The sequence below is a fragment of the Oryx dammah genome, unplaced genomic scaffold, assembly GCF_014754425.2.
Source record: "Oryx dammah isolate SB20612 unplaced genomic scaffold, SCBI_Odam_1.1 HiC_scaffold_17, whole genome shotgun sequence".
Taxonomy (NCBI): Eukaryota; Metazoa; Chordata; class Mammalia; order Artiodactyla; family Bovidae; genus Oryx; species Oryx dammah.
In genome coordinates, this window is record NW_024070201.1 from 21819876 (window position 1) to 21840669 (window position 20794).

Genomic DNA, 20794 nt, shown 5'->3' on the forward strand with positions numbered 1-20794 from the left:
ATCAGTTTGATTTTTATTCTTTAAGGGCGTTGATGAAAATAGTCAATCAATTCAGTTCAGTTCAGTCGCTCAGTCATGTCCGACTCTTTGCGACCCCATGAATCGCAGCACATCAGGCCTCCCTGTCCATCACCAACTCCCAGAGTTCACTCAGACTCACATCCATCGAGTCCGTGATGCCATGCAGCCATCTCATCCTCTGTCCTCCCCTTCTCCTCTTGCCCCCAATCCCTCCCAGCATCAGAGTCTTTTCCAATGAGTCAACTCTTCGCATAAGGTGGCCAAAGTACTGGAGCTTCAGCTTTAGCATCATTCCTTCCAAAGAAATCCCAGGGCTGATCTCCTTCAGAATGGACTGGTTGGATCTCCTTGCAGTCCAAGGGACTCTCAAGAGTCTTCTCCAGCACCACAGTTTAAAAGCATCAGTTCTTCGGTGCTCAGCCTTCTTCACAGACAATCCATAACAGGAATATGAAAAAGTTTCATTTGAGCCAAACTGAGGACCATAGTCCAGAAGACTGCCTCTAGATAACTCTGAGGAACTGTTCCAGAAAAGCACGGTTTTCAGCACAGTTTTATGTCTTGTCAGAATAAAAAACACCAAACAAGTCAGGGGTACATTCCTTCATGGTTTCAAAAAAACCAGATCAGCACATATACAGCGAGTCAGTATGACCTTGGCACCTGGGAAGGGAACTTATCATTGAGGGAGGATCAGCATTGGTGTCCCAGGAAGGGAGGTATTTAATCTTTATTTTTAATATGGATATTCTTGTGATCACTACACCCTTTTCTTTAACAATTAAAGCAGATGTACAATATATATTGGAGAAGGCAATGGCACCTCACTCCAGTACTCTTGCCTGGAAAATCCCATGGATGGAGGAGCCTGGAAGGCTGCAATCCATGGGGTCGCTGAAGGTCGGACACAGCTGAGCGACTTCACTTTCACTTTTCACTTTCCTGCATTGGAGAAGGAAATGGCAACCCACTCCAGTGTTCTTGCCTGGAGAATCCCAGGGACGGGGGAGCCTGGTGGGCTGCCGTCTATGGGGTAGCACAGAGTCAGACACGACTGAAGTGACTTAGCAACAATATATATATGAGAAGCCACAAAGAGGCTATTTTGGTTATGAGGTGACAGTGTCTTGAGTGTGACGGTGCCCGTGGAAATGGAGTGGCTGGAGAAGTTTGGAACTGATGTGTGTGCTTACTGTGGTGTCAGGCTAATACATTACCTCTGTTTCCCCTTATAACCACCTTGACCATACTAGTTATCAACTGCTGCATAACACATTACTCCAAACATCGGAGCTTACCAGCAGACATTTATTATCTCACATTGTTCACGTGCCAGAAACCTGGATGTGGCTTAGCTAGGACCCCTGGCTCAGAGTCACTCAAAAGGCTGCAGGCATTTCAAATCTTGACTGGGAAAGATCAGCCTCCTTGCGTACTTACGTGTTGTTGGCAGGATTCAGTTCCTTTGGACTCGGGTCTCCATTCCTCCCTCCCTTTCTTGCCCTGTAGGCCTCTTCATAGAGCACCTTGCTTCATCAGGGTGAGCAAGTGAGAAGGCAAGAGAAAGTACCAGCGAGAGTGAGAAGAGGGGGTGAGGAGCGAATTAGGGATGGAGCCAAGTGGGGGGAGTGTGAGTGAAAGAGTGAACACCAGCAGGATGGAAGCCAGCGTCTTGTAACCTAATCACTTTTATGTGTTTTTGTTCCTTAGAAGCAAGTCCCCAGATCCATGTCACACTCATGGGGATGGGGGGTATTAAACATCATCTAGTGTGTAACATGTTACCAAGACTAGCAGGAGGTGAGGCTGGGCAGGTTGGCAGGGAGTGTGTAGCATGCCCTGTTTGATCCCAGGGGAGTAAAGTATATTTCATTTCGTAAGAGTGAAAAAAAGATCTGTGATAAGTGTCCTTTTTATTTTTTAAACCGCAAACTTTTACATTCTTCCTGGAAATGGAATTGTCTTAAAGATGGGAAGCAGACTGTGCTCATTTTGCTTTTGTTACGTCTGGGATATTCCTAGTCTCCCTTGCATATAGAAAAATCTTGTTAGTTTCACACAATTTAGCTATATAACATGATTCTGTTGCAAGACAGACATTTTGGAAAGTGCCCCACATAAACACTTATCTCTCTGGAGAGAACTGCTTTTACCACAAAAGTAGGGTAAAGCGATTCTTGCACTGGAAGATTTTTCAAAGCAGCAGTTATCCTTTCATCAGTTAGTTTTGCTTCCTTCAAAATCCACCCACTTGCTGCTCCCAATATTCTGTCATCATCTAGACAGAAGTATTAATCATTAGAAAAGAGAGTTAGAATTCCTTTCCCCTTCTTTTTCCTTTCCTGGTTGTTGGCTAAAGAAATGACATCTCAGGCATGTATTCTGATTTTTTTTTGCCACTTTATTTTTTTAATTGAAGAATAATTGCTTTACAGAATTTTGTGGTTTTCTGTCAAATATCAACAAGCATCAGTGAGGCATGTATTCTTAAAGATACTCAAGAAACAAGTCCTCAGTACGGAAGCCCAAGTTCACCATCATACAACCATTTACTAGTCAATGAAAATTCCCAATTTTGTACGATAATAAGTTTGGAGATTTCCCTGGTGGTCCAGCGGTTAGACTCCACACTTCCACTGCAGGGGACACAGATTTGATCCCTATTCAGGGAACTAAGGTCCTGTAGCTGTGCTGCTGCTGCTGCTGCTAAGTCGCTTCAGTCGTGTCTGACTCTGTGTGACCCCATAGATGGCAGCCCACCAGGCTCCCCTGTCCCTGGGATTCTCCAGGCAAAAACACTGGAGTGGGTTGCCACAGCCAAAAAAAAAAAAAAAAGAATTAAATTAAAAAACCCTTTTTCACTTTTCACAAATGTCCTAATAAATGTGAGCACTGTCCTGGGGACAGCCTGAAGAAATAGAGCTAGTGTGGGCTTTTACTTTTTAAAGTTTTTATTTCCACAGATAGAACCACATATGGGTAGTTGGATGTCTTGTGGACATCTCAAACTTACATTTCCAAAAGTGAAATTTTAATTTCTCCTTCAGAGTCCCCTCTCTTCCTCCAAACTTGTTTATATGGCTAACTTTGTCTTCCTGGGGATTTTCCATTTCCATTTGTGGGTTAACATTTGTTTTAGTCCTCAGCTACTGATTTAAGTACAGAGAAGCTAGAATTCTGAATCAAAGGTCTTTTAGTAAATTACTTAGCACCCCTTACTCAGGGGATCACCAGGGTATTCCCTTTATGGTAGGATAGACAGTGAAGATTGATGGGTAGTTATCATCCTGGCTAGTGGAGAGTGGGTTTACTGTAGGCAGTGAGGTCTCAGCTGGTTTTGCAAAGAATGCCTTTTATCATTTCATCTGTTTAGCCCCTAGGAACAGGGTTCCTTGTGGAGTATAGAGCTAACAGATCCACGGCAGCACTGAGGCAATATGTGTCTTTTGGCAAACGGGCTCAATTTGTTGCCACAATAACTTTCAGTAATTCCCTAAAATCAGTACTGGGGGAACCTTAAGGCTCCTCTCGTGAAGGAGAAAACTATGTTTAGAAAGGAAAAATGCAACCTAACCAGATTGTGGGGTATAACATCGTCCATCCGTTCATTTGAGGCTGTGTTGGTGTCTGTGTGGCTAACTAACAGGTTTTTTGTGTTGATTGATTTATTGTGAATTAGCATTATGTCAGCCACAATGTGTCCAGTGTCTCACTCATCAGGCCCTTTAAGGTAGGAGTCAGCCCCAATTTACTGCTAGGAATCTGAGGTTTAAATAGATCAAGTCTTGTTCAAGGACTATTTTATCTCCATAACAACTTAGTAAGTAGAAGAGCTGGGATTTGAACCTAGATTGGTTTGGATTGGAAAAAAAAAAAAAAAAGGAAAAACTGATTCAACAACTTTCAAAAAGAATCCCAAACTCTTTGCATGTGCTTTATCTACACATTTTATTTTAGCCAAAGACTTTTTGAGTTTGTTGGACTCAAGCATCTGATTCTAAAGTTATTTTTACATATAGGTTATATATGTATGCATCGATAAATATGCAGATATTTTTGCATATGTTAAATTACTTCCCAGTTATATCAGGTATATACATTTAACTTTATCTATATATATGGATGTAACTTACATAAAAGCAGGGTTGGGGGTGGTCCTTATGTCCTGATTTCACTGCTGTGCCACATTTAAACAAACAGTCCAGCAATCAGAAGTAAAGTATTTCTGATTTTCACTTGTATCTCTTGAAGGACATTACTAGAACCACTTTGTAACCAAGAGCGTGATGCCGGGCCGGGGACATATCCCCTAGCCTCTACTTTTAGTCCATAGAGGCTCCAAAGCTTTCTGTCTCAGGCCCTACAATACTTGACCTAAATTTGCCTTTGCTTTCTCTTCCCCTACCCTCTCCCTTGATCCAGATCTCTATTATTTAGGATAATTTAACTCCTTTAGCCATTATTTGGATTCTTTACAAGAAGAGAGCGCCTAGGAGATGATCCAGAAAGCCAGAAGACATTCTACTTAGAAGCCTGGGGAGGGGGATGGAGGTGAAGATGAGGCTGGAGGAAGAAAGATGGTAAAAAGTCAGACATTAGCTGTATCTTTTAATAGTTACAAATTAGAAATTTTAGTCCTTGTTATAGGCACCATTTTCACATATTATATTGTTATAATACTTGGCTTTCTTGTACACCAATGTACTGTTTGTGATACCCTTTGTGGCATTAAATAATTATATAGTTAGTACTTGCTTTGTGCCAGATGCTATTCTGGGTGCTTTATATATATTAACTGATTTAATCTCCATAACAACCAGTAGGCAGCTACTATTTTTCTCTCTGTTTGAGAAATGAAGAAACCAAGGTACAGAAAAGTAACTTATATGAAGTCCCACAACTAATAAGTGGTAAAATGAAATGGAGTCATGCAGTCTGGCTTCAGAATTTATCCTTTAAGACAATTGCCAAAACAACCTCTCTTATGAAATAATATAATTTTACTTAATAATATTTTCAACATTTACTTTAAAAAATAATGTGGGGGTTGATAGACAATAAGATACTGTCTAAATTTCCTCACTGTTCTAATCTTTTTCTTGCTTGATGGTTGATATTATAGTTGGACTGTTAACTAGATTCAGAACTTTTCTCATGTGTGAAGGTCTCAGAGGTAATGGGCTTTGAAAGACATTAATTTTCTTTCCTGGGCTTTCCAGGTGGCTCAGTGATAAAGAATCCACTGCCGGTGCAGAAGACGCAGGAGATGCAGGTTCGATCCCTAGTCCAGAAAGATCCCCTGGAGCAGGCAATGGCAACCATGCCAGTATTCTTGCCTGGAAAATTCCGTGGATGGAGAAGCCTGGCAGGCGGAAGTCCATAGGGTTGCAAAGAGTCAGACATGACTGAGCGCAGCACAGCACGATTTTCTTTCTACTACTTTCTCAGAATGAATAATCACTTCCCTTAAATGGGGAGGCAGTTACTGTTTCTGACACCGGATGAGAATGCGTTGAATTTACAAAACATGAAGCTGCAGACAAAGCACACACATGGAAGAACAAGGTTGGGCAAGGGAGGGTGGGAGCGATAAACTGTCCATCTCGTTCTGTGCGTTAAGTGCAGCCTGTGGGCTTCCTTGTCACTGCCTGTGTTTGTTTTCTTCTTGGTGTGTCACTTTCCCATTAGTGAGGATCAGGAGTAGCTGTTTCTGAGACCGTGAGTGTACATACTCCTTTAATCTTCTGCTGCTGGCAACATGCTTGCCACTTATTGGATTCTCTTAAGGAGTGACCAAGGATGGCAAATACTTGGAGCCTGTTCTGCTTCAATCCCTGCCTCCTGAACCCCAGGAAGATATCACTAGTTGAATATGAAGTATTTTTGATTCTAGATTTTGCTTTGGAACCCTCCACAGTGTTCCCAGCAGCCTCTGCCAATCAGTCAGGTATGACATAAGGTACACCTACTTGGCATCTCTGACTAGACCCTTAGAACTAGTCTGGGTGTGACCAAGAAATCAAAATTGACGCTTGGAGGAGGACTGAGATATCACCTGGGGGCCAGCCTTGTATCTAACAGATAAAAAAATCTGAGGCAGAAGAAGGTAAAGTGATTTCTTAAAGGTCACATTTCTACTTAGCGGCAGAAGTGGAAATTAATAGGTTTCTTGCCTCCTAATCCAGTGCTCAGATACGTCTGTACTGCTTGTCTGAATTCATCTACACCAGATTTCTTTGAGTCTAAACATTTTCCAGTTTCAGATAGTATCTTTGCTGAGGCTCCCGTATTTGTCACCTTTCACATTGAATCTGAGCTGAGGCATCAGGTTGGGCGATGAATGACAAATACGAAATTCATTCCTAGCTTGTTGGGTTAGGGTTCACTCACTGCAACTTATCTTGGAGATGGTGGCAGAGTAGTGGAGGCTTGGAGGAGCACTGCTGGAGCAGGCAGCCTGCTTGTTGTGATAGCGAGACACACCCATACCCTCTCCTTGCAATTTGACCCAGGGAAGTTGGTTATTCTGGGGGATCCCAGGTGATGTAGGAGCTGCTCAGGGAGCCCTTAGGGTGTTCTAGGTAAAGGTGCAGGCTCTGAAGTGGGTGTAGCCCACTCTTCAACACCCAGCTTCACTACCTGTTCACTGAGTTACTTTGGGAAAGTTATTTCTCTCTCTCTCTCTGCCTGAGTGTCCTCCTCTGTAGAATGGCTATATCTTATAGGGTTGTTGTGAGGGTTAAGAGAGAAGATGCCACGTAAAGTGCATAATACAGTGTCTGGCAAATACTCATAGTGGCTACCAAGTGACGTCTAGGAAATGGTAGAGTAAGGACCTTACAGAATTGGTCCCTCCACTGAGAGACCTTCCTTAAGCTAGCAAAATCTGTCCGGGTCAACTTGTTCTGAACTCCAGTTGTTAGGGGAATGCTTAATGAGGAAAGAGGCTGCGAGATTTTGACATATATGAAAATCTGTCAGATCCCTGGCTGGCCACTGAGATAACAGAAAAGAGACTTCAGTGACCACATTCAACAAGGCACAGTCTTTGCAAAATCGGTTTAGAAAAGTTACTAGACAAATGGATAACTGCAGCCCTTAACAGCATTCCCTGATAGGCAGAATCTGGTTTCCAGAGTTACTACATTATAATATTCAAAATGTTGTTTTTGACAAAAATTAAAGACATACAAAATGGGAAAGTGTGCCCTATTCACAGGGAAAAAGAGATTGACAGAAGCTGTCCCTGAGAAAGGCCAGCTGGAAGCTGGCACCCAGTCACTGAATGTTGGCATCCTGGAATTTAGCATAAATTTTAAAAGAGAATGTGGTTGCTTTTTATTGGAAATGCCATGCTTTTTTTTTTTTTGGCTTTATATTATATTATGAGTATTATAAATATTTTGCCCTTTTGTCTTAGTGGAAATTACCATGAGGGGAAAAAATGACCAATTTACACCTGAGAAAAATTAAAATTTTACTCTTATATCTGGCCTTAAAAACACACATTCTCACCACTCCACTGGGTTTTTAAAAAAATTTTTTATTGGAGTATAGTTGATTTAAAATGTTAGTTTCAGGTGTATAGCAAAGTGAATCAGTTTTACATATACATATATCCACTCTTTTTAAGATTCTTTTCCCATATATGTCACTATGGTATATCGAGTAGAGATACCTGTGCTATACAATTGGTCTTTATTAGTTATCTATTTTAAATCCATTGATTTCTTTTTAATGCTCACATAAGTGAATAAAATTAGATGACATTTTCTGTATTTTCAGTTAATCACTCATTAAAGACATATTTGAATTTAACACATTCATTATTCTTGTTTGAGGTACAGTCTATTTGGTATGACAGAAAATAATGCCTTTCTACTATCCTTGGCTACTCAGACACGGTACATTGTTATTTTCTTGCCCTTTAGATGCTACTGGTGTCACATCTAAATAGAAGTTTAGATTGGCTAGGGAACTGGCTGCCAGCACGTTTAATTAGGAGCCAGAATTCCAAGTTATACCTAGATCAGGTCTAGGTGACCCTCAGGTCTCCATTTGGATCTGAAGCAGTGGCAGGAGAGTTTTACATCTGAGAGCGCAAATCATTCACAGAGGTCATTCACACAGGTCAGAGCCCTGGGTTGGGACTGAACATAGAAGGGTGCAGTGGAGCCAGGAGCAGTCATTCCCTCTGCTTGCTTCTAGAAGAGGAGTGTGCTGGTGAGAAAGATGAGCAGGATCTGGATGGCCTCTCTCACGGGGCTGAGGAAGGCTCTGTTGGCTGAGCTTTTGTGGGTTGTGGTTAGTTTGGGGTGGAGTGTGTGTTGGGTTGTGGTTCGCTTGGGGAGGGTAGTGGTTGGCTTGGGGTGGGTTGTGGTTGTTTTCTCCTGGGTTGTGGTTGGTTTTGGGTGGGGTGGGGTTGGTTTTGGGTGGGGCAGGGTTGGTTTGTGGGTTAGGGTCGTTATGATATGCTTGGTTGAGACATGCTTGATGGTCACAGGTAAGAGTGTCCCTGGGGAAAAAAAAAAAAAAACAACAGTGGCATCAGAACCTCTTTTCAGTGGTGAGTGGGCACTAGAGAAAGGAGGCTAATGTGACAGAACACTGGGACCAGAGTTCATAGGCACAATTCAATGGCCGCTTCTCAAGAGTTGAGTGTGTGTAGAGGAGAGGGAAGCCAGCGGGTACAGAATGTCAAGGATCAAAAAATAAACACTCTGACCTTAAGATCTATGGAAGAAGGAATTTATACTGAACTTATATAACTACCGAAGGAATTTATACTGAACTTATATAACTACCGAATTTGCTATTGGGAAAGTAGTCTGCCCTCAAATGTCCTCATGTCCTTAATATTATATTTGATCAATCAGTACAAATGTTTAATTTTTGCTAATTTCAAAGGTTATAAGAGCTAGACACCATTCCGACCTGAGGATGGCCGACTCTGCTTTCAAGGAAGGGTAAACAAGTCCTGTCCAAACCCATGAATCCATTTTCGTGGTGTCTGAGGCACTGGTCATTCTCACGGTGATCTGACCACATGTTGGTTCTCTGAGGTTGCCTTGCAAAGAAGCAGAGAAAGCTAGGCCTATATCCCTGGGAGGCTGTCTGCTCCTGGAAAGCTGGAGCTTGGCAATGACACCTCCAACGGTCTGAGTGAACCACGGAAGGGACTATAAAGAAGGAGGAGGGAAATGCCCAGTAATTTGCTCAGACCTGTATGCATTCTGCCCACCGGAAGTGCCTTCCAGCTTTGTGGCATTGTCTATCTCATTTAGCATTTCGTCAGGGCAAATGTTTCTCTAGCACACCACTGAGCCAAAAGTCTGAACACAAATGCTTTCTTTTCCTTATTTTTTTAAAATCTTGATTTTATTAGTGTGGAGCTAAGGAGTCCTGGGGGACTTTCCAGGTGGCTCAGTGATAATCAGCCTGCCAATTCAGGAGATGCAGGAGACATGGGTTCAATCTCTGGGTCAGGAAGATCCCCTGGAGAAGGAAATGGCAACCCACTCCAGTATTCTTGCCTGAAAAATTCCATGCACAGAGGAGCCTGGCGGGCTATAGTCCATAGGGTCACAAAGAGTCGGACACGACTGAGGAACTGAGCACCAAGGGGTCCTGACTAGAAACAAACTTTTTTTTTCTTTTCCTTGTATTTATATGAGTGTTCATTTTTAAAATGTCCTGGAAAGAGACTAATATCCCAATCTTTTCACAAAGGGAAGCCACCAAAGAAACAGTTAATGTTTTCGTAAAATAGTTTGATTTGGCAGGATCACTTTAACATCTGTTTTGGAAAATAGATACGTCTTTGACCACATTTGCAATGCTTGACTGACAGGAAAATGGGCAGCATACTAGATGTATTTCAGTGTTCGAGGGCTCACGGGGAAGACCTGTTATCTGGGCATTGAGAAAGACTAATGTTTCCTGTTCTTGGCTGGAGCTTGTATTTTAAAACTTAATTTTTTAAAAAAGATTGTATTTATAGTTTTCATGTAAGTTCAAGAAAAGTGGAAAGAAGTATAAGATGTGGAATTTGAGTCCTAGTTTTGTTGTTAGTTTCTGTGTGGCCTTTGGCAGGCTACCTATCTTTTCTGAACCTGTTGATAAGAGAGAAGGAAGGGGGCAGAGAAAGGAGAGAAAGGGGGCAAGGAGCCTCATGATGGTTTGAAGTTGAGGATGACAGCCTGGTAAAGGTAAGTGGAAATTTCTGGTTGTGTTGGAGGCCAGAGGCCACCTTGAGAACTAGTGGCATTATTGGTTCTCATTGTTATCAGCCCTTCTTTATACAAATCCCTCTTCTCCTCCCTTAAACTCTTCAGTAAGGTCTGCTCTACCTATGAAGGCTTTGTGCGAGGGGGGATTATTATGGAAACTGAGGAAGGAACATATCCCTGCAGATATGGAAAGAGCTCCTGAGGAAGCTGGAGTCGGAGCCACAAGTGACCGTGAGAATAAAAGACCCGCTGGAACCAGCTTTCGTTTTCCACAGGGCACAGGGTTGAGCTTGTCTTGTGAGATCACAAGATGCTGAAAGACTCAGCTGGTAATGCGCAAGTAGACTTTTTTCCTAGGGCGCCCACAAGATTATTTTCCAGGCGGATGGATTTCACTGCCAGGTATGTAAATAGGCTGCAGAGGAACTTACCATTTCTCGGCAGTACTACGGAAGTAAGTTCAGCATGTCTCAGGGAATTGAGAGAGTAGATGCTGTGGAGGGCAAATCGAGGAGAGTTAATGGTGAGGAATTCGCAAGTTCAGCTCACCTGGCTGCCTTCCTAGGGGACCCCAACCTCTTAGTTCCTTTTTTGCTTACATACTTTATAAGCACATCACTTTATTTACATCACTTTGCCAACAAAGGTCCGTCTAGTCAAAGCTATGGTTTTTCCAGTAGTCATATATGGATGTAAGAGTTTGTGCTTTTGAACCACGGTGTTGAAGAAGACTGTTGAGAGTCCCTTGAACAGCAAGGAGATCAAACCAGTCAATCCTATAGGAGATCATCCCTGAATATTCATTGGAGGGACTGATGCTAAAGCTGAAACTCCAATACTCTGGCCACCTGATGCAAAGAACTGACTCATTGGAAAAGACCCTGATTCTGGGAAAGATTAAGGGCACGAGGAGAATGGGGTGGCAGAGGATGGGATGGTTGGATACCATTACTGACTCAATGGACATGAGTTTGAGCAAACTCAGGGAGATAGTGAAGGACAGGGAAGCCTGGCATGCTGTAATTCATGGGGTTGCAAAGAGTCATACAGGACTTAGTGACTGAACAACAACTTTATAGCACATCTAGCAGATTGTTCAGTAGTGATCTTCTCTATATTGGCTTGACTAAGAACCTCCACAGTCTTACTCCAGATGAGCTCATGTCCATTCCTCTCCCTGCTCTACTCCACCACCCTGTACTCCACACAGGCTGGTATACAGTGCAGTCTTTGTTCAGGCCAGTCTTTCTGCTTGTAATACTAGTCCCAGGCACATCTGCCCACAGACTCAACAGTAGCCTCTGTGCCATTGCTTTTCCCTGTTGTCCTGAACCCAGATAGGTCTGCATCAGGGAGACTGCACAGCCTAGCTGTGTGCCTCTCCTCACACTGGAGGGCCAGCTCCTCAAGGGCCAGTTCTGTCATCGAGAATGCCTGACACTTAGCATCATAGGGGGTGCTCAGTGTCTGTTAAATGATCTGTACAGCCTGGTCTGTTGCTTTCATATCAGTGGGTCTGTGGTTATATCAGGCTCTTGTCCATGAGATGGTTGGAGAGCATCACCAACTCGACGGACATGAGTTTGAGCAAATTCGGTGAGACAGTGAAGGACAGGGCAGCCAGGCGTGCTGCAGTGCATGGGGTCACAAAGAGTAAGAAACGACTTAGTGCCTGAACAGCAACAATCTTGTCCAGACATTAACAGTTAAAGAGAGCGCACTGCATGCCAACCCCCGTGCTTGGTGCTATGGGGACAGTGGTGAACAGCGCGAACCCGGTTCTTACCCTGGTGGCACTTCGAGTCCCTTCAGAGAGAAAGACTTGAAACAAATAATCGACTGACAAGTAATTGGCCACAGTTGTGACACGTGTTTGGATGAAGCAGTGGCAGTGACGAGAGTAAGGAAACTGGGAGCAGGACTTGATGTGGGGCTTCGGGGGATGCTTTCTGAGGAGGTGACGTATGAGCTCAGGCATTACTGTTGCATAGGCCCTGCCTCCCAAGTCCTTGCTGTAACATTCTGGGCAGGAACCTCCTCCTGTTCCCCTTTGTGCCCTACCCAGCACAGTGGGCTTCCTCTAGCCCAGGTGCTACCTCCCTTCCCTCGTCAGCCTCGCTGCATGGCAAGGCATTGTCAGACAACGCTGCATGTGCACTTCGTAAACCATCTATTGTTGCAGGAAGTGTGGAGGACTTAAGGAGGTGAGATGAAAGGAAAGTCATTGCCCTCATTGCTCCTGGCTGGCTTCTAAAAGGCTGCTGTCATTGTGAGGCTGGGTGGCAGCAGCTTCCTTTGGATTCTGCCCATGCAAGTTACTCTGTGGACATAACAGTACCCCCTCCAGAGCTCCAGAGACAGCTAGGTTTGACCAGGCCCAGGGTGTGGCAGGAGAGGGTGGAGTAGCCTGATAACACGACCATCATCACTGTCTACAAAAACCTGGACATAGTGGACAAGGCCTGATGGTCAGACCTGCCCTTTCAGTACAAAAGGGCAAGTCTGAAAGTATAAGGACCTCGCCACATTTGGTCCTTGATGAGAACCTGAAAACAAATCCCTAACTGGGAGTGAGAGGAATTTTCTCTTAAACTGTAATGCGAGTCCTCGGTGGCCTCACCTCAGAATCTGTGTCCATTTTGCGGGACACTAGGAAGCCAATTTTATCATACAGTCATCACACGTTCTGCTAGCAAGCCATTTCCAAAATGCATCTGTTTTAAAAAATGATTCTCTGTGTAGTGGTGAAACTGAGTCCCGCTAAAACTGAGATCCCCTGCTGAGTTTATGACTAACCTCTCTATCTAAAACTTCATTCTCTTTCTTATGCTGACACTTCTCCCTATTCCTATGCCCCTTAGGATTGAGGAGTATCAAAAAAAAGGGGAGACTAAAACCAAGCAGGACCCTGGAGGCCTGCTCTGTTACAAACCCCCCTCCATACTCCTTGAGTTCCAAAAAGCAGACCCATCAGTTACTAATTAGGGAAGTAAGGAAAGGCAGAAACAAGGGAAAGACAGACAAGAAACCATACTTCAGTGATAAAAGAGTCCTAGTTCCCTTCAAGGGATATACATAACAATATCACACATATCTTTGCGTTGTTCTTCAGAAACTAAGACCACCCTCTGCCCACGTAGTCATACCTACTGACCACAGGCACACAGACCCCAGACTGTCTGGAATCAGAAGGCTGATGATTAAGACTCCTGAAACATCACTCTGTTACCTCACCACCACCAGTGAATCAGAAGAAAGTCATGCCCCTTGCAAACTTCACCCTAAATATGGCCTTTGAAGGACCTTCCCTGAGGGCCATCAGACCAGGTCTTTTGTGCCTGAGCCACCCATTTTCCTACCTCGGTGCCTGCAGTAAACACTATCCTCTCTTTCATCACAACCCAGTGTCAGTACATTGGCTGCATTTTGCAGTAGGCAAGTGGAGGGTTTGGTTCAATAACAGTGGGAGCTAAGAGCACCCGTCCTGCAGGCTCTTGGCTACAGGCAGTCTCTGCACCCTCAGTTTAGCAAGTCTCCTGAAGGACTGCACAGGGCTTGGCAGAGAGGGCAGTGCCAAGGTAGCCAGATGATTTCAGGATAAGTGTCTTTATTTTTAACTATTTGCTACTGCTGCCCCCAACCCTGTCTGGCTCTGGAGTTCTGTCAGCCCCAGACTAATAGGAGTGAATTGGGTGGAAGTAGCAGGGGAATATAGAGAATTTGAAGCAAATTGGGTGCCAATGACATGGATTCTTTCTCAATCCAAACTTTAGTCAGGTTCTAGAACCTTCACCTACCCATCTGTGCACTTCCTTGTAAAATCTAACTTTAGCCAGACTCCTTATAAGTCAATTTAGCAAGAACCTCTCACCTTTGATATCTGATCACCCTTATTATCTGATTGAATTCCTCATCCTCTACTATCCCCAGATGATATCTGATCACCTTGGCCTGCCTTCAGCAGGAATCCTGTTAGGTCAATTTAGCCAAAGTCCCTCTTACAGGTTTTGATGTTTCCTCTTTCTGATTTTCCATCTGCTTACCCCCTACCCCGTTCCTTGCCTATAAATTCACACTTGCCCATGCTGTATTCAGAAGTGAGACTGGTTCTATACTGAGTTCTTTTTTTCTTATTGCAATAGTCCCAAATAAAATCTGTGTTTATCCATCCATTCATTCATTTTGCTTTAACTACTCTCCAGCTCTGGGTTTTTCTTTAACACTAGTTTTTTTTTCTGTTTATGTTGAGCATAACTTGTGTGTTTGTGTGTGTGTGTGTGTGTGTGTGTGATGTATAAACTTTTGCAGATAAAAGGTAGGACAAAGAATGATGAGGCAGAAAAGGAGCGCAGCTACTGAATTCTTCACATCATATCTGGATTGTATTTTGAATCCTCCAAGGTCAGTATAAAACTGTACAAACCCAATATGAAATTGTAAAGCCCCAGAGCAAATCATTTATGGATCATTTCTTACTTTATCTTGACTGCGGTTATGTCCGTGGAATTAGGAGACATCCATTTTGCCTCGAAGAGCATGCTGAAATTACCCTTCAAGTCATACTCAGCTCTGCCTTCACAATAGTGGCTGGGGTTTTGCCAGGAGCCAATGACTGAGTGATACTGGTCCCGTGCTTCCAAGACCACAGAGGTAATACCATGATTCACGTGAGTTGACACTAGGAGGAAATACGGAAAGAGTCAGCTGTCTGTGCAGTGAGACGAGAGATGGGGTCATAAAATCAACATGAACTATGAAAAAGAAAGTTACAAGTAGTATGTAAATAAAGTATGGTCCCATTTTTATCAAATATAAAATAAGTTGAAAAAAATCTGGAAGGAAGTACATCAATATTAGCTAGGAGGATTTCCTGAGTGTGCAATTACAGATGATTTTTATTTTCTTCCTAGTTCTTTTTTTGTCTGTTTTCCAAGTTTTCTACAGGAAAAGGTGGACAAAAGAAGACCTGTGCTCTGGTCCTGGCTTTGTTACGTACCGGGGATGAGATCCTGGCTGACTTTTAACCTCTTGAGTCCTGTTCCTATCTGTGAGATGAGAGTTCTTGTCCTTTGTGGGTGGGTGGGAGGCATGATAGTGAAGTGGGGGGACTGAAGCTGTAGATGTACGTGAAAAGCTCAAGTGGGCCTCCTGGGAAGTGCTTCAGGAAATAGGGTCTGTTATTGCCTAGTCAAACAAAACCTATTTGCTGGCTCCAGAAATTCTGATGTTCTTGGACCCTGTTGTGGAGGGTGAGGGAAAGGAGGGGGGCTCTGCGACCCAGAGGCCCTAATCCAAGCACCTAATATCAAATAACCACATACGGTTCCCTGATCCCCTCTACTCAGTGAATCTTACCTATTGACTTAGCCCAGCGTGTGCCCACAGTGGCGTGGGCTACTGATAACTTGTGAGTTCCACATGCTATTTTCAGCATTCCAAAGTGTATTAGGGAGGGAATTTCAAGAGAATATTTCAGTTTGTCCATTTCCTCCCTTAGAAGATCCCTTCTGACCAAGTTTCTCAATCCTAAGGGTATTATTCTCTAGGGCCCTCCCAACCACCCCAAATTCCTTCAACAGCCTCTCCTTTACAAAATAAAGAAAACTGATCATGTAGCATGATAAGAGCAGACAGTCCTGGATCTGAATCCTAGCCCTAGCATTTAAGACCAAGTCACTTCACCTCTGATTCTTGGTTTCTTTTCTGTCCATCATTCACTCCACAAATATCTATGTTTTGCAATAGGCTTGGTTCTAGGTATGAGGACAATGACATTATCCTTCATTGTATGGAGATCATGATAATTTATCTTGAAAGGTTCTTGGGATAGTGAAGAGAGGAATGTAAAAACTTTAGTACTGGTGGGTGTTGGATAAGTTGTCATCGTTATTCTTAGCACGAAACAGTTCTCTGTTCTGTTTGTTTTTGCCAGTCAAGGTTGCTGAGCCAGATCCCCTGGCCCTGACTTGCTCGGCTAGAACCCGATATTTGTCCTTAATACCTATGCATGGTGGTGGGGTGGATACTAATGAGCAACAGAATCATCCAGTCATCATCAAGCCTGTCTTGGTCCTGTTGTGGAGGGCGAGGGAAGGGAACGGGGCTCTAAGCTTGCCTTTGTCCTTCTGCTTTCTCTCTCTCTCTGGCTTATACCCTCCTCTCATCCCTCCTAGTTATCTGTATTATTCAGATTCCTGACCTCCATGGCCCCCTCCCTTCAGACTGCCACCTGAGGACCCACATCTGTCCAAAATCTTCAAAGTGCTTTTCTTTCTAGAGCCTCTAAACAGTTTTGGTTTTATATTTCTGCTTCTGTTCTGTTGTTCCCAACACCCAGCATACGGCTCTCATGACTGTCATAACCCCACTCACTCTGCTGTTTGTACCCCTCCTCTAGGATAGCGAAGCTTCCTCTGTTCTGCAGACGCACCTGGCTTGCCTGCCGCTCACCCTTGTTCATATCTGGTGCCTGCCTGGAATCTTCTTCTCATCTCACATCTCACCCCCACTTACTTTCCAAGATCCTGCTCTCTTTTCCTCTCACTCCTGAATCATGTACGCCTTTAACTAGAGAGTTGAGGACTTCATCACATTCTGGCTTGTACTCTACACTGTAGTTTCACCTGTGGATCTGGGCAATCCAGTGCTGGGTACCTGGAAAGCACTAAGTAGCTGCTCACTGATTTTTAAAAAGCTGTGTATCCAGTGTTGCATAGTACCTTAAAGCTGAAGGTTCCGGAAAAAAGGCAAGCAAGTTAAATTTCTCTTGCCTGTCAAAGGAAAAACAGAGGCAGAGGCAGATGCTTACCCCGCACATTATAATGTATTATAAATGCTACTGCCTTACAATTTTCTTTGACTGATATTAAGGCAGACCCAGGGAACCTGTTCTATGATGTTGCATGAGCTGCAACTGTACCTTGAAACCTGCCAAACCATTTATACATGTCTCACCGATGTTAACACAAACCCTGAAATTAAAAAAAAAAAAAATTAAAATAAGGAGAAGCAGTTGGTCCGTGTGGACATTTACTTGGTCTTCCCAAAAGTCCTGGGGATCCCAGTGAGGTCCTGTAATGACACAAGGAAGTCACAGAGCCTGTTGTGTAATTCCAGGTGTGGAATCTGATACATCACATATCCAAGGGCAGAGGATTTTGACTCTCAACTTAAATCATTCCTACAGTGAGTCAGTTTCTCACAAAGCTTTAGCACATTTCTGTACTGAGAGGAAATCAGATGAAGTTTAGAGAAGTGCATGACACAGAGCAGATGTTCAGTGAGTCTTAGTTTCTGCTTCTGGTACCTGATGCCTCGGTAAATGTCATGTCCGTCGCATCCGGCACATTCCCTTATGGATCGTCTTTTGATTCTTCTTTCTCCTGTGTTCCACCTTTCAGAAGGTTTCTCTGCCACCCCCATCTCTAACTGCCCCACCCACACCCTTTGCGTCTTCACAAGATAGTTTTCTTTCTCTTCCATTTCAACAGCAAAATTCCTCACCTCATGATATGTTTGTTATCTTAAGTCAGAGATCTGAGATCTCTGACCACCCAGATCCTTCCCTGGATGCAAGCTCCCACTCTTCCCTGTACACAAGGCCACACCTCCTGGGCCTCATCTTGAATCACAGGATCATCCTCCCTGCCTTGGTTAGAACAAGATCCACTGCCTGAGGGAGTCAGACATAGGGAGCCTTGCCACAGCTGAGGCACTTAGTGACAGTCACCAAGGGAAAGGAAAAAAAAAAAAAAAAAAACAAGAAAAAGCACTAGCCAGAATGAGTGTGTGGAGGCAGGCGACAGTCATTCTGCTCAAGCCTAGCATCTGTGGATCGTGGGTGTGGGACCACTCCAGTGTTCTCTGCAAAATTTGGTGAGAGTTCTAACAGAGGCGAGGTAATATGATAGATGAGGAGGCAGACTCTGAAGCTGGACAGCCTGACTGGACAAAGTCGGACAACTCCTGGCTATTATTTAGGTTCAAATATTAGTGGTCCAATCTACTAGTGACCTGGGGTAAAACTGTAACTCCTCTGTGCCTCAGTTCTCATCTGTAAAATGCAGATGATACTAGTGTTTCCCCTTAGATCAGCACTCAGAACACAGGAAGATGTCTTAGCTCTCACTTCTGTAATTGAGGGGTATATAGGGTTGTGATTAAGAGAAGGGTCTCTGGAGCTAGAAAGCTCAAGTTCAGATCCCAGGTCCATCATTTACGTGGCTCTGTGACCTGAGTGATTCCCTGGCATCTCCGCCTGTTTTCTCATTTACAAGCAGGGGATAACAACAGCATCTACCCAGCAGGTTGTTGTGAGGGCTAAATGTATTGGTACACGTAAACAACCGTATTAAATTTATTGTTAGTATGAAAGTTGTACTAGAGAGCACTTGCCTTGACTTGTAGGTCTGACTGATCCCCAAAGGGATGTTTATATAATAGTTCTAAGGCACACCAAGGAAAAGCACTGGATTCAGAATGAAAAGACTAAGATTCAAGAGGCAGTTCTGCCACTTACTAGCTATGAGACCCTGAGCAAGTCATTTAACTTCTCTTAGCTTCAGACTCCTCATTGATCAGGGGGAGCAGTAGCACTTTCCCTGTCTAACTCACTAGATGTTTTGCCCATAGACTGAATGTGAACAGTGTTTCCTGGAGTTGCACAGTATACAATCATCCACGGTGGCATTGTTTTATCAAGTGGATGGGAAAAGACTACAAACCGAGGTGCAATTATTGCTTCTTAAAATAATAAAAATGCCTCCCCCTCCCAAATACAGACAGTTTAAATCCAGTTTGTTTAAGTGAGAGAACTTGCCGCAGTTGTGCTCTTGCTGTGACTCGCTTAACCTGAGTGTTGGGGCATCCTGACTCTCGTGGCTCAGTTTCACAGAGGGGACGCGCAGGAAGTGTCCCACCCTATCCACCCATTCCCACATTCTCATTCTCCCTTCTTCTGCAATCGACGTCCTAGCCAGGTCAAAGACACACGCTTTGTGTGTGTCACTGAGAGCAGGGATGGAGGGGTATGTCCTGCAATTCTGGCTTGATCTCCCTTCAGAGAACAAAGGAAAGCAGAGAGAACGGCTTCTACTTACCCGTGTAGAGTGTGTTGCTCTTATAGACAACTGGGTTGATGTGGATTACTGAGGGTTCCTTGGCGATGACCCACAAGAATGCCTTGCATCGGGTAGAGGGATTTGTACAGCTGGCTGGAGAACACAGAAGCCAGAGGCAAAGAAGCAACCCCAGGGGCAGAAGCGGGGACCTCAGGATTGCCATGGTTTCAATCTGCTTGCAGACTGCTGAGCCTGGAACTGGGTAAAAGCGACAACTCACCTGTTTATATGCGCTGGGGCTGGATCTTCCCGGCGATGTCATTCATGCAAATGTCCTGCCCACTCCTCCCTTGGGTTTCTGGAATTCGGCCCAAGGTGTCACCAGGAACGAACCTCTCCTAGTTTCTGTGGCCCTTTACTAGTTCCAGTTTCACTCAAGAAGGGGAATGGACTGATCATGATTTATTTTGCATCTCATTCACCTCAGCCTCTGATATGTGAAGGAAGCTATGGGAAGGAGTTGATACCGGCAAAATGAGATTCGGAGTTGAGTAATCATAACCTACCTGGCCCGTGTAGAAACTACATTCTTCTCTGTGTAGGAAACTCAGGCATTAAAGCACTTTTTTTTTTTAAATCGAATATTACATACCTTTTCCAATACTCCTTAATTGAACACATCCTCCTGTCCCAGTTCATTTTCTGACTATCACAGAACTGGAAAGACTGTACTTCTGGATTTATATTTGTTTCTTTGAAAAGAAACACCTTTCTCTTACCTAACACTTTCCTCTGTAACACAAGGAAACTACTGAAAATAATTGGAAAATGTGTTTTTTCATATCTCTTCTCTGATTTTAATTCACTCACTGAAGGAGAAAAGAGGAAAGATGTATTTTATTGTGTGAGTAGAAGGAAAACAAAAAAAGTAGACTTGAATCAAAGAGATACTTACACATGTTTCTTCAAGAGACATACTTACAAAATGGTGGAGCAAGGACCTCTGAAGAACCCCCTCCTCTAGAAAAGTGATAAGCAAAAACAAATTCAACTTTTTCAGAACTCTGGAAATCACCAAAACTTGCAGCAATTCGAGGAGCATTTGCTTAAGAAAAATGGCTAAATCTCATTAAGCACAGTGAGCATCATGACATTTTAACTTGCCCTGTTCCCATCCCTCTCACCTCACCTCTTTAGGTAGCCTTAGAAACCAACAACCTTGCAACTGTGATAGCCATGAGGACCAGCAAATTAGCAGTCAAGAGGGAGGGGAAAGAATGGATTTGGAGTGCTCCAAAAAGCTTCATTTTCAGAGAGTTGTCACTATGTGACCTATTTGCAAATTGTCTATAAAGATGAATTCTCAGAACTTTCAGAACTTTCTCTGTGCAAACAACCTTATTATTAGGATATTAGTTGAAAATAGTCAGTGGAAAGTTTTTTTTTAAGAAATTAATAATTATTATTAATACAATTTAATTATGA

The 20794-nt window shown here is 43.5% G+C and overlaps 1 protein-coding gene across 1 annotated transcript; it reads right to left on the bottom strand.

Annotated features, from left to right (window-relative positions):
* Window positions 1–7729: 7729 nt before the first annotated feature.
* LOC120876259 (placenta-expressed transcript 1 protein-like) lies at window positions 7730–19562 on the bottom strand. Its single transcript, XM_040257995.1, has 4 exons — window positions 19349–19562; window positions 14727–14928; window positions 10682–10743; window positions 7730–8536 (listed from the first exon to the last, which is right to left on the bottom strand). The coding sequence occupies exons 1-4, from the start codon at window positions 19530–19532 to the stop codon at window positions 8226–8228; spliced, it is 759 nt and encodes a 252-aa protein (XP_040113929.1). The 5' UTR covers window positions 19533–19562; the 3' UTR covers window positions 7730–8225.
* Window positions 19563–20794: the final 1232 nt, after the last annotated feature.

Coding starts and splice junctions, on each gene's coding strand:
- LOC120876259 (XM_040257995.1), bottom strand. CDS start 19,532: ATGGCAATCCTGAGGTCCCCGCTTCTGCCCCTGGGGTTGCTTCTTTGC. Junction 10,744..14,726: donor ATAACCGCAGTCAAGATAAA/GTAAGAAATGAT, acceptor TGCCCTCCACAG/CATCTACTCTCTCAATTCCC. Junction 8,537..10,681: donor CGTAGTACTGCCGAGAAATG/GTAAGTTCCTCT, acceptor TTTTTTCCCCAG/GGACACTCTTACCTGTGACC.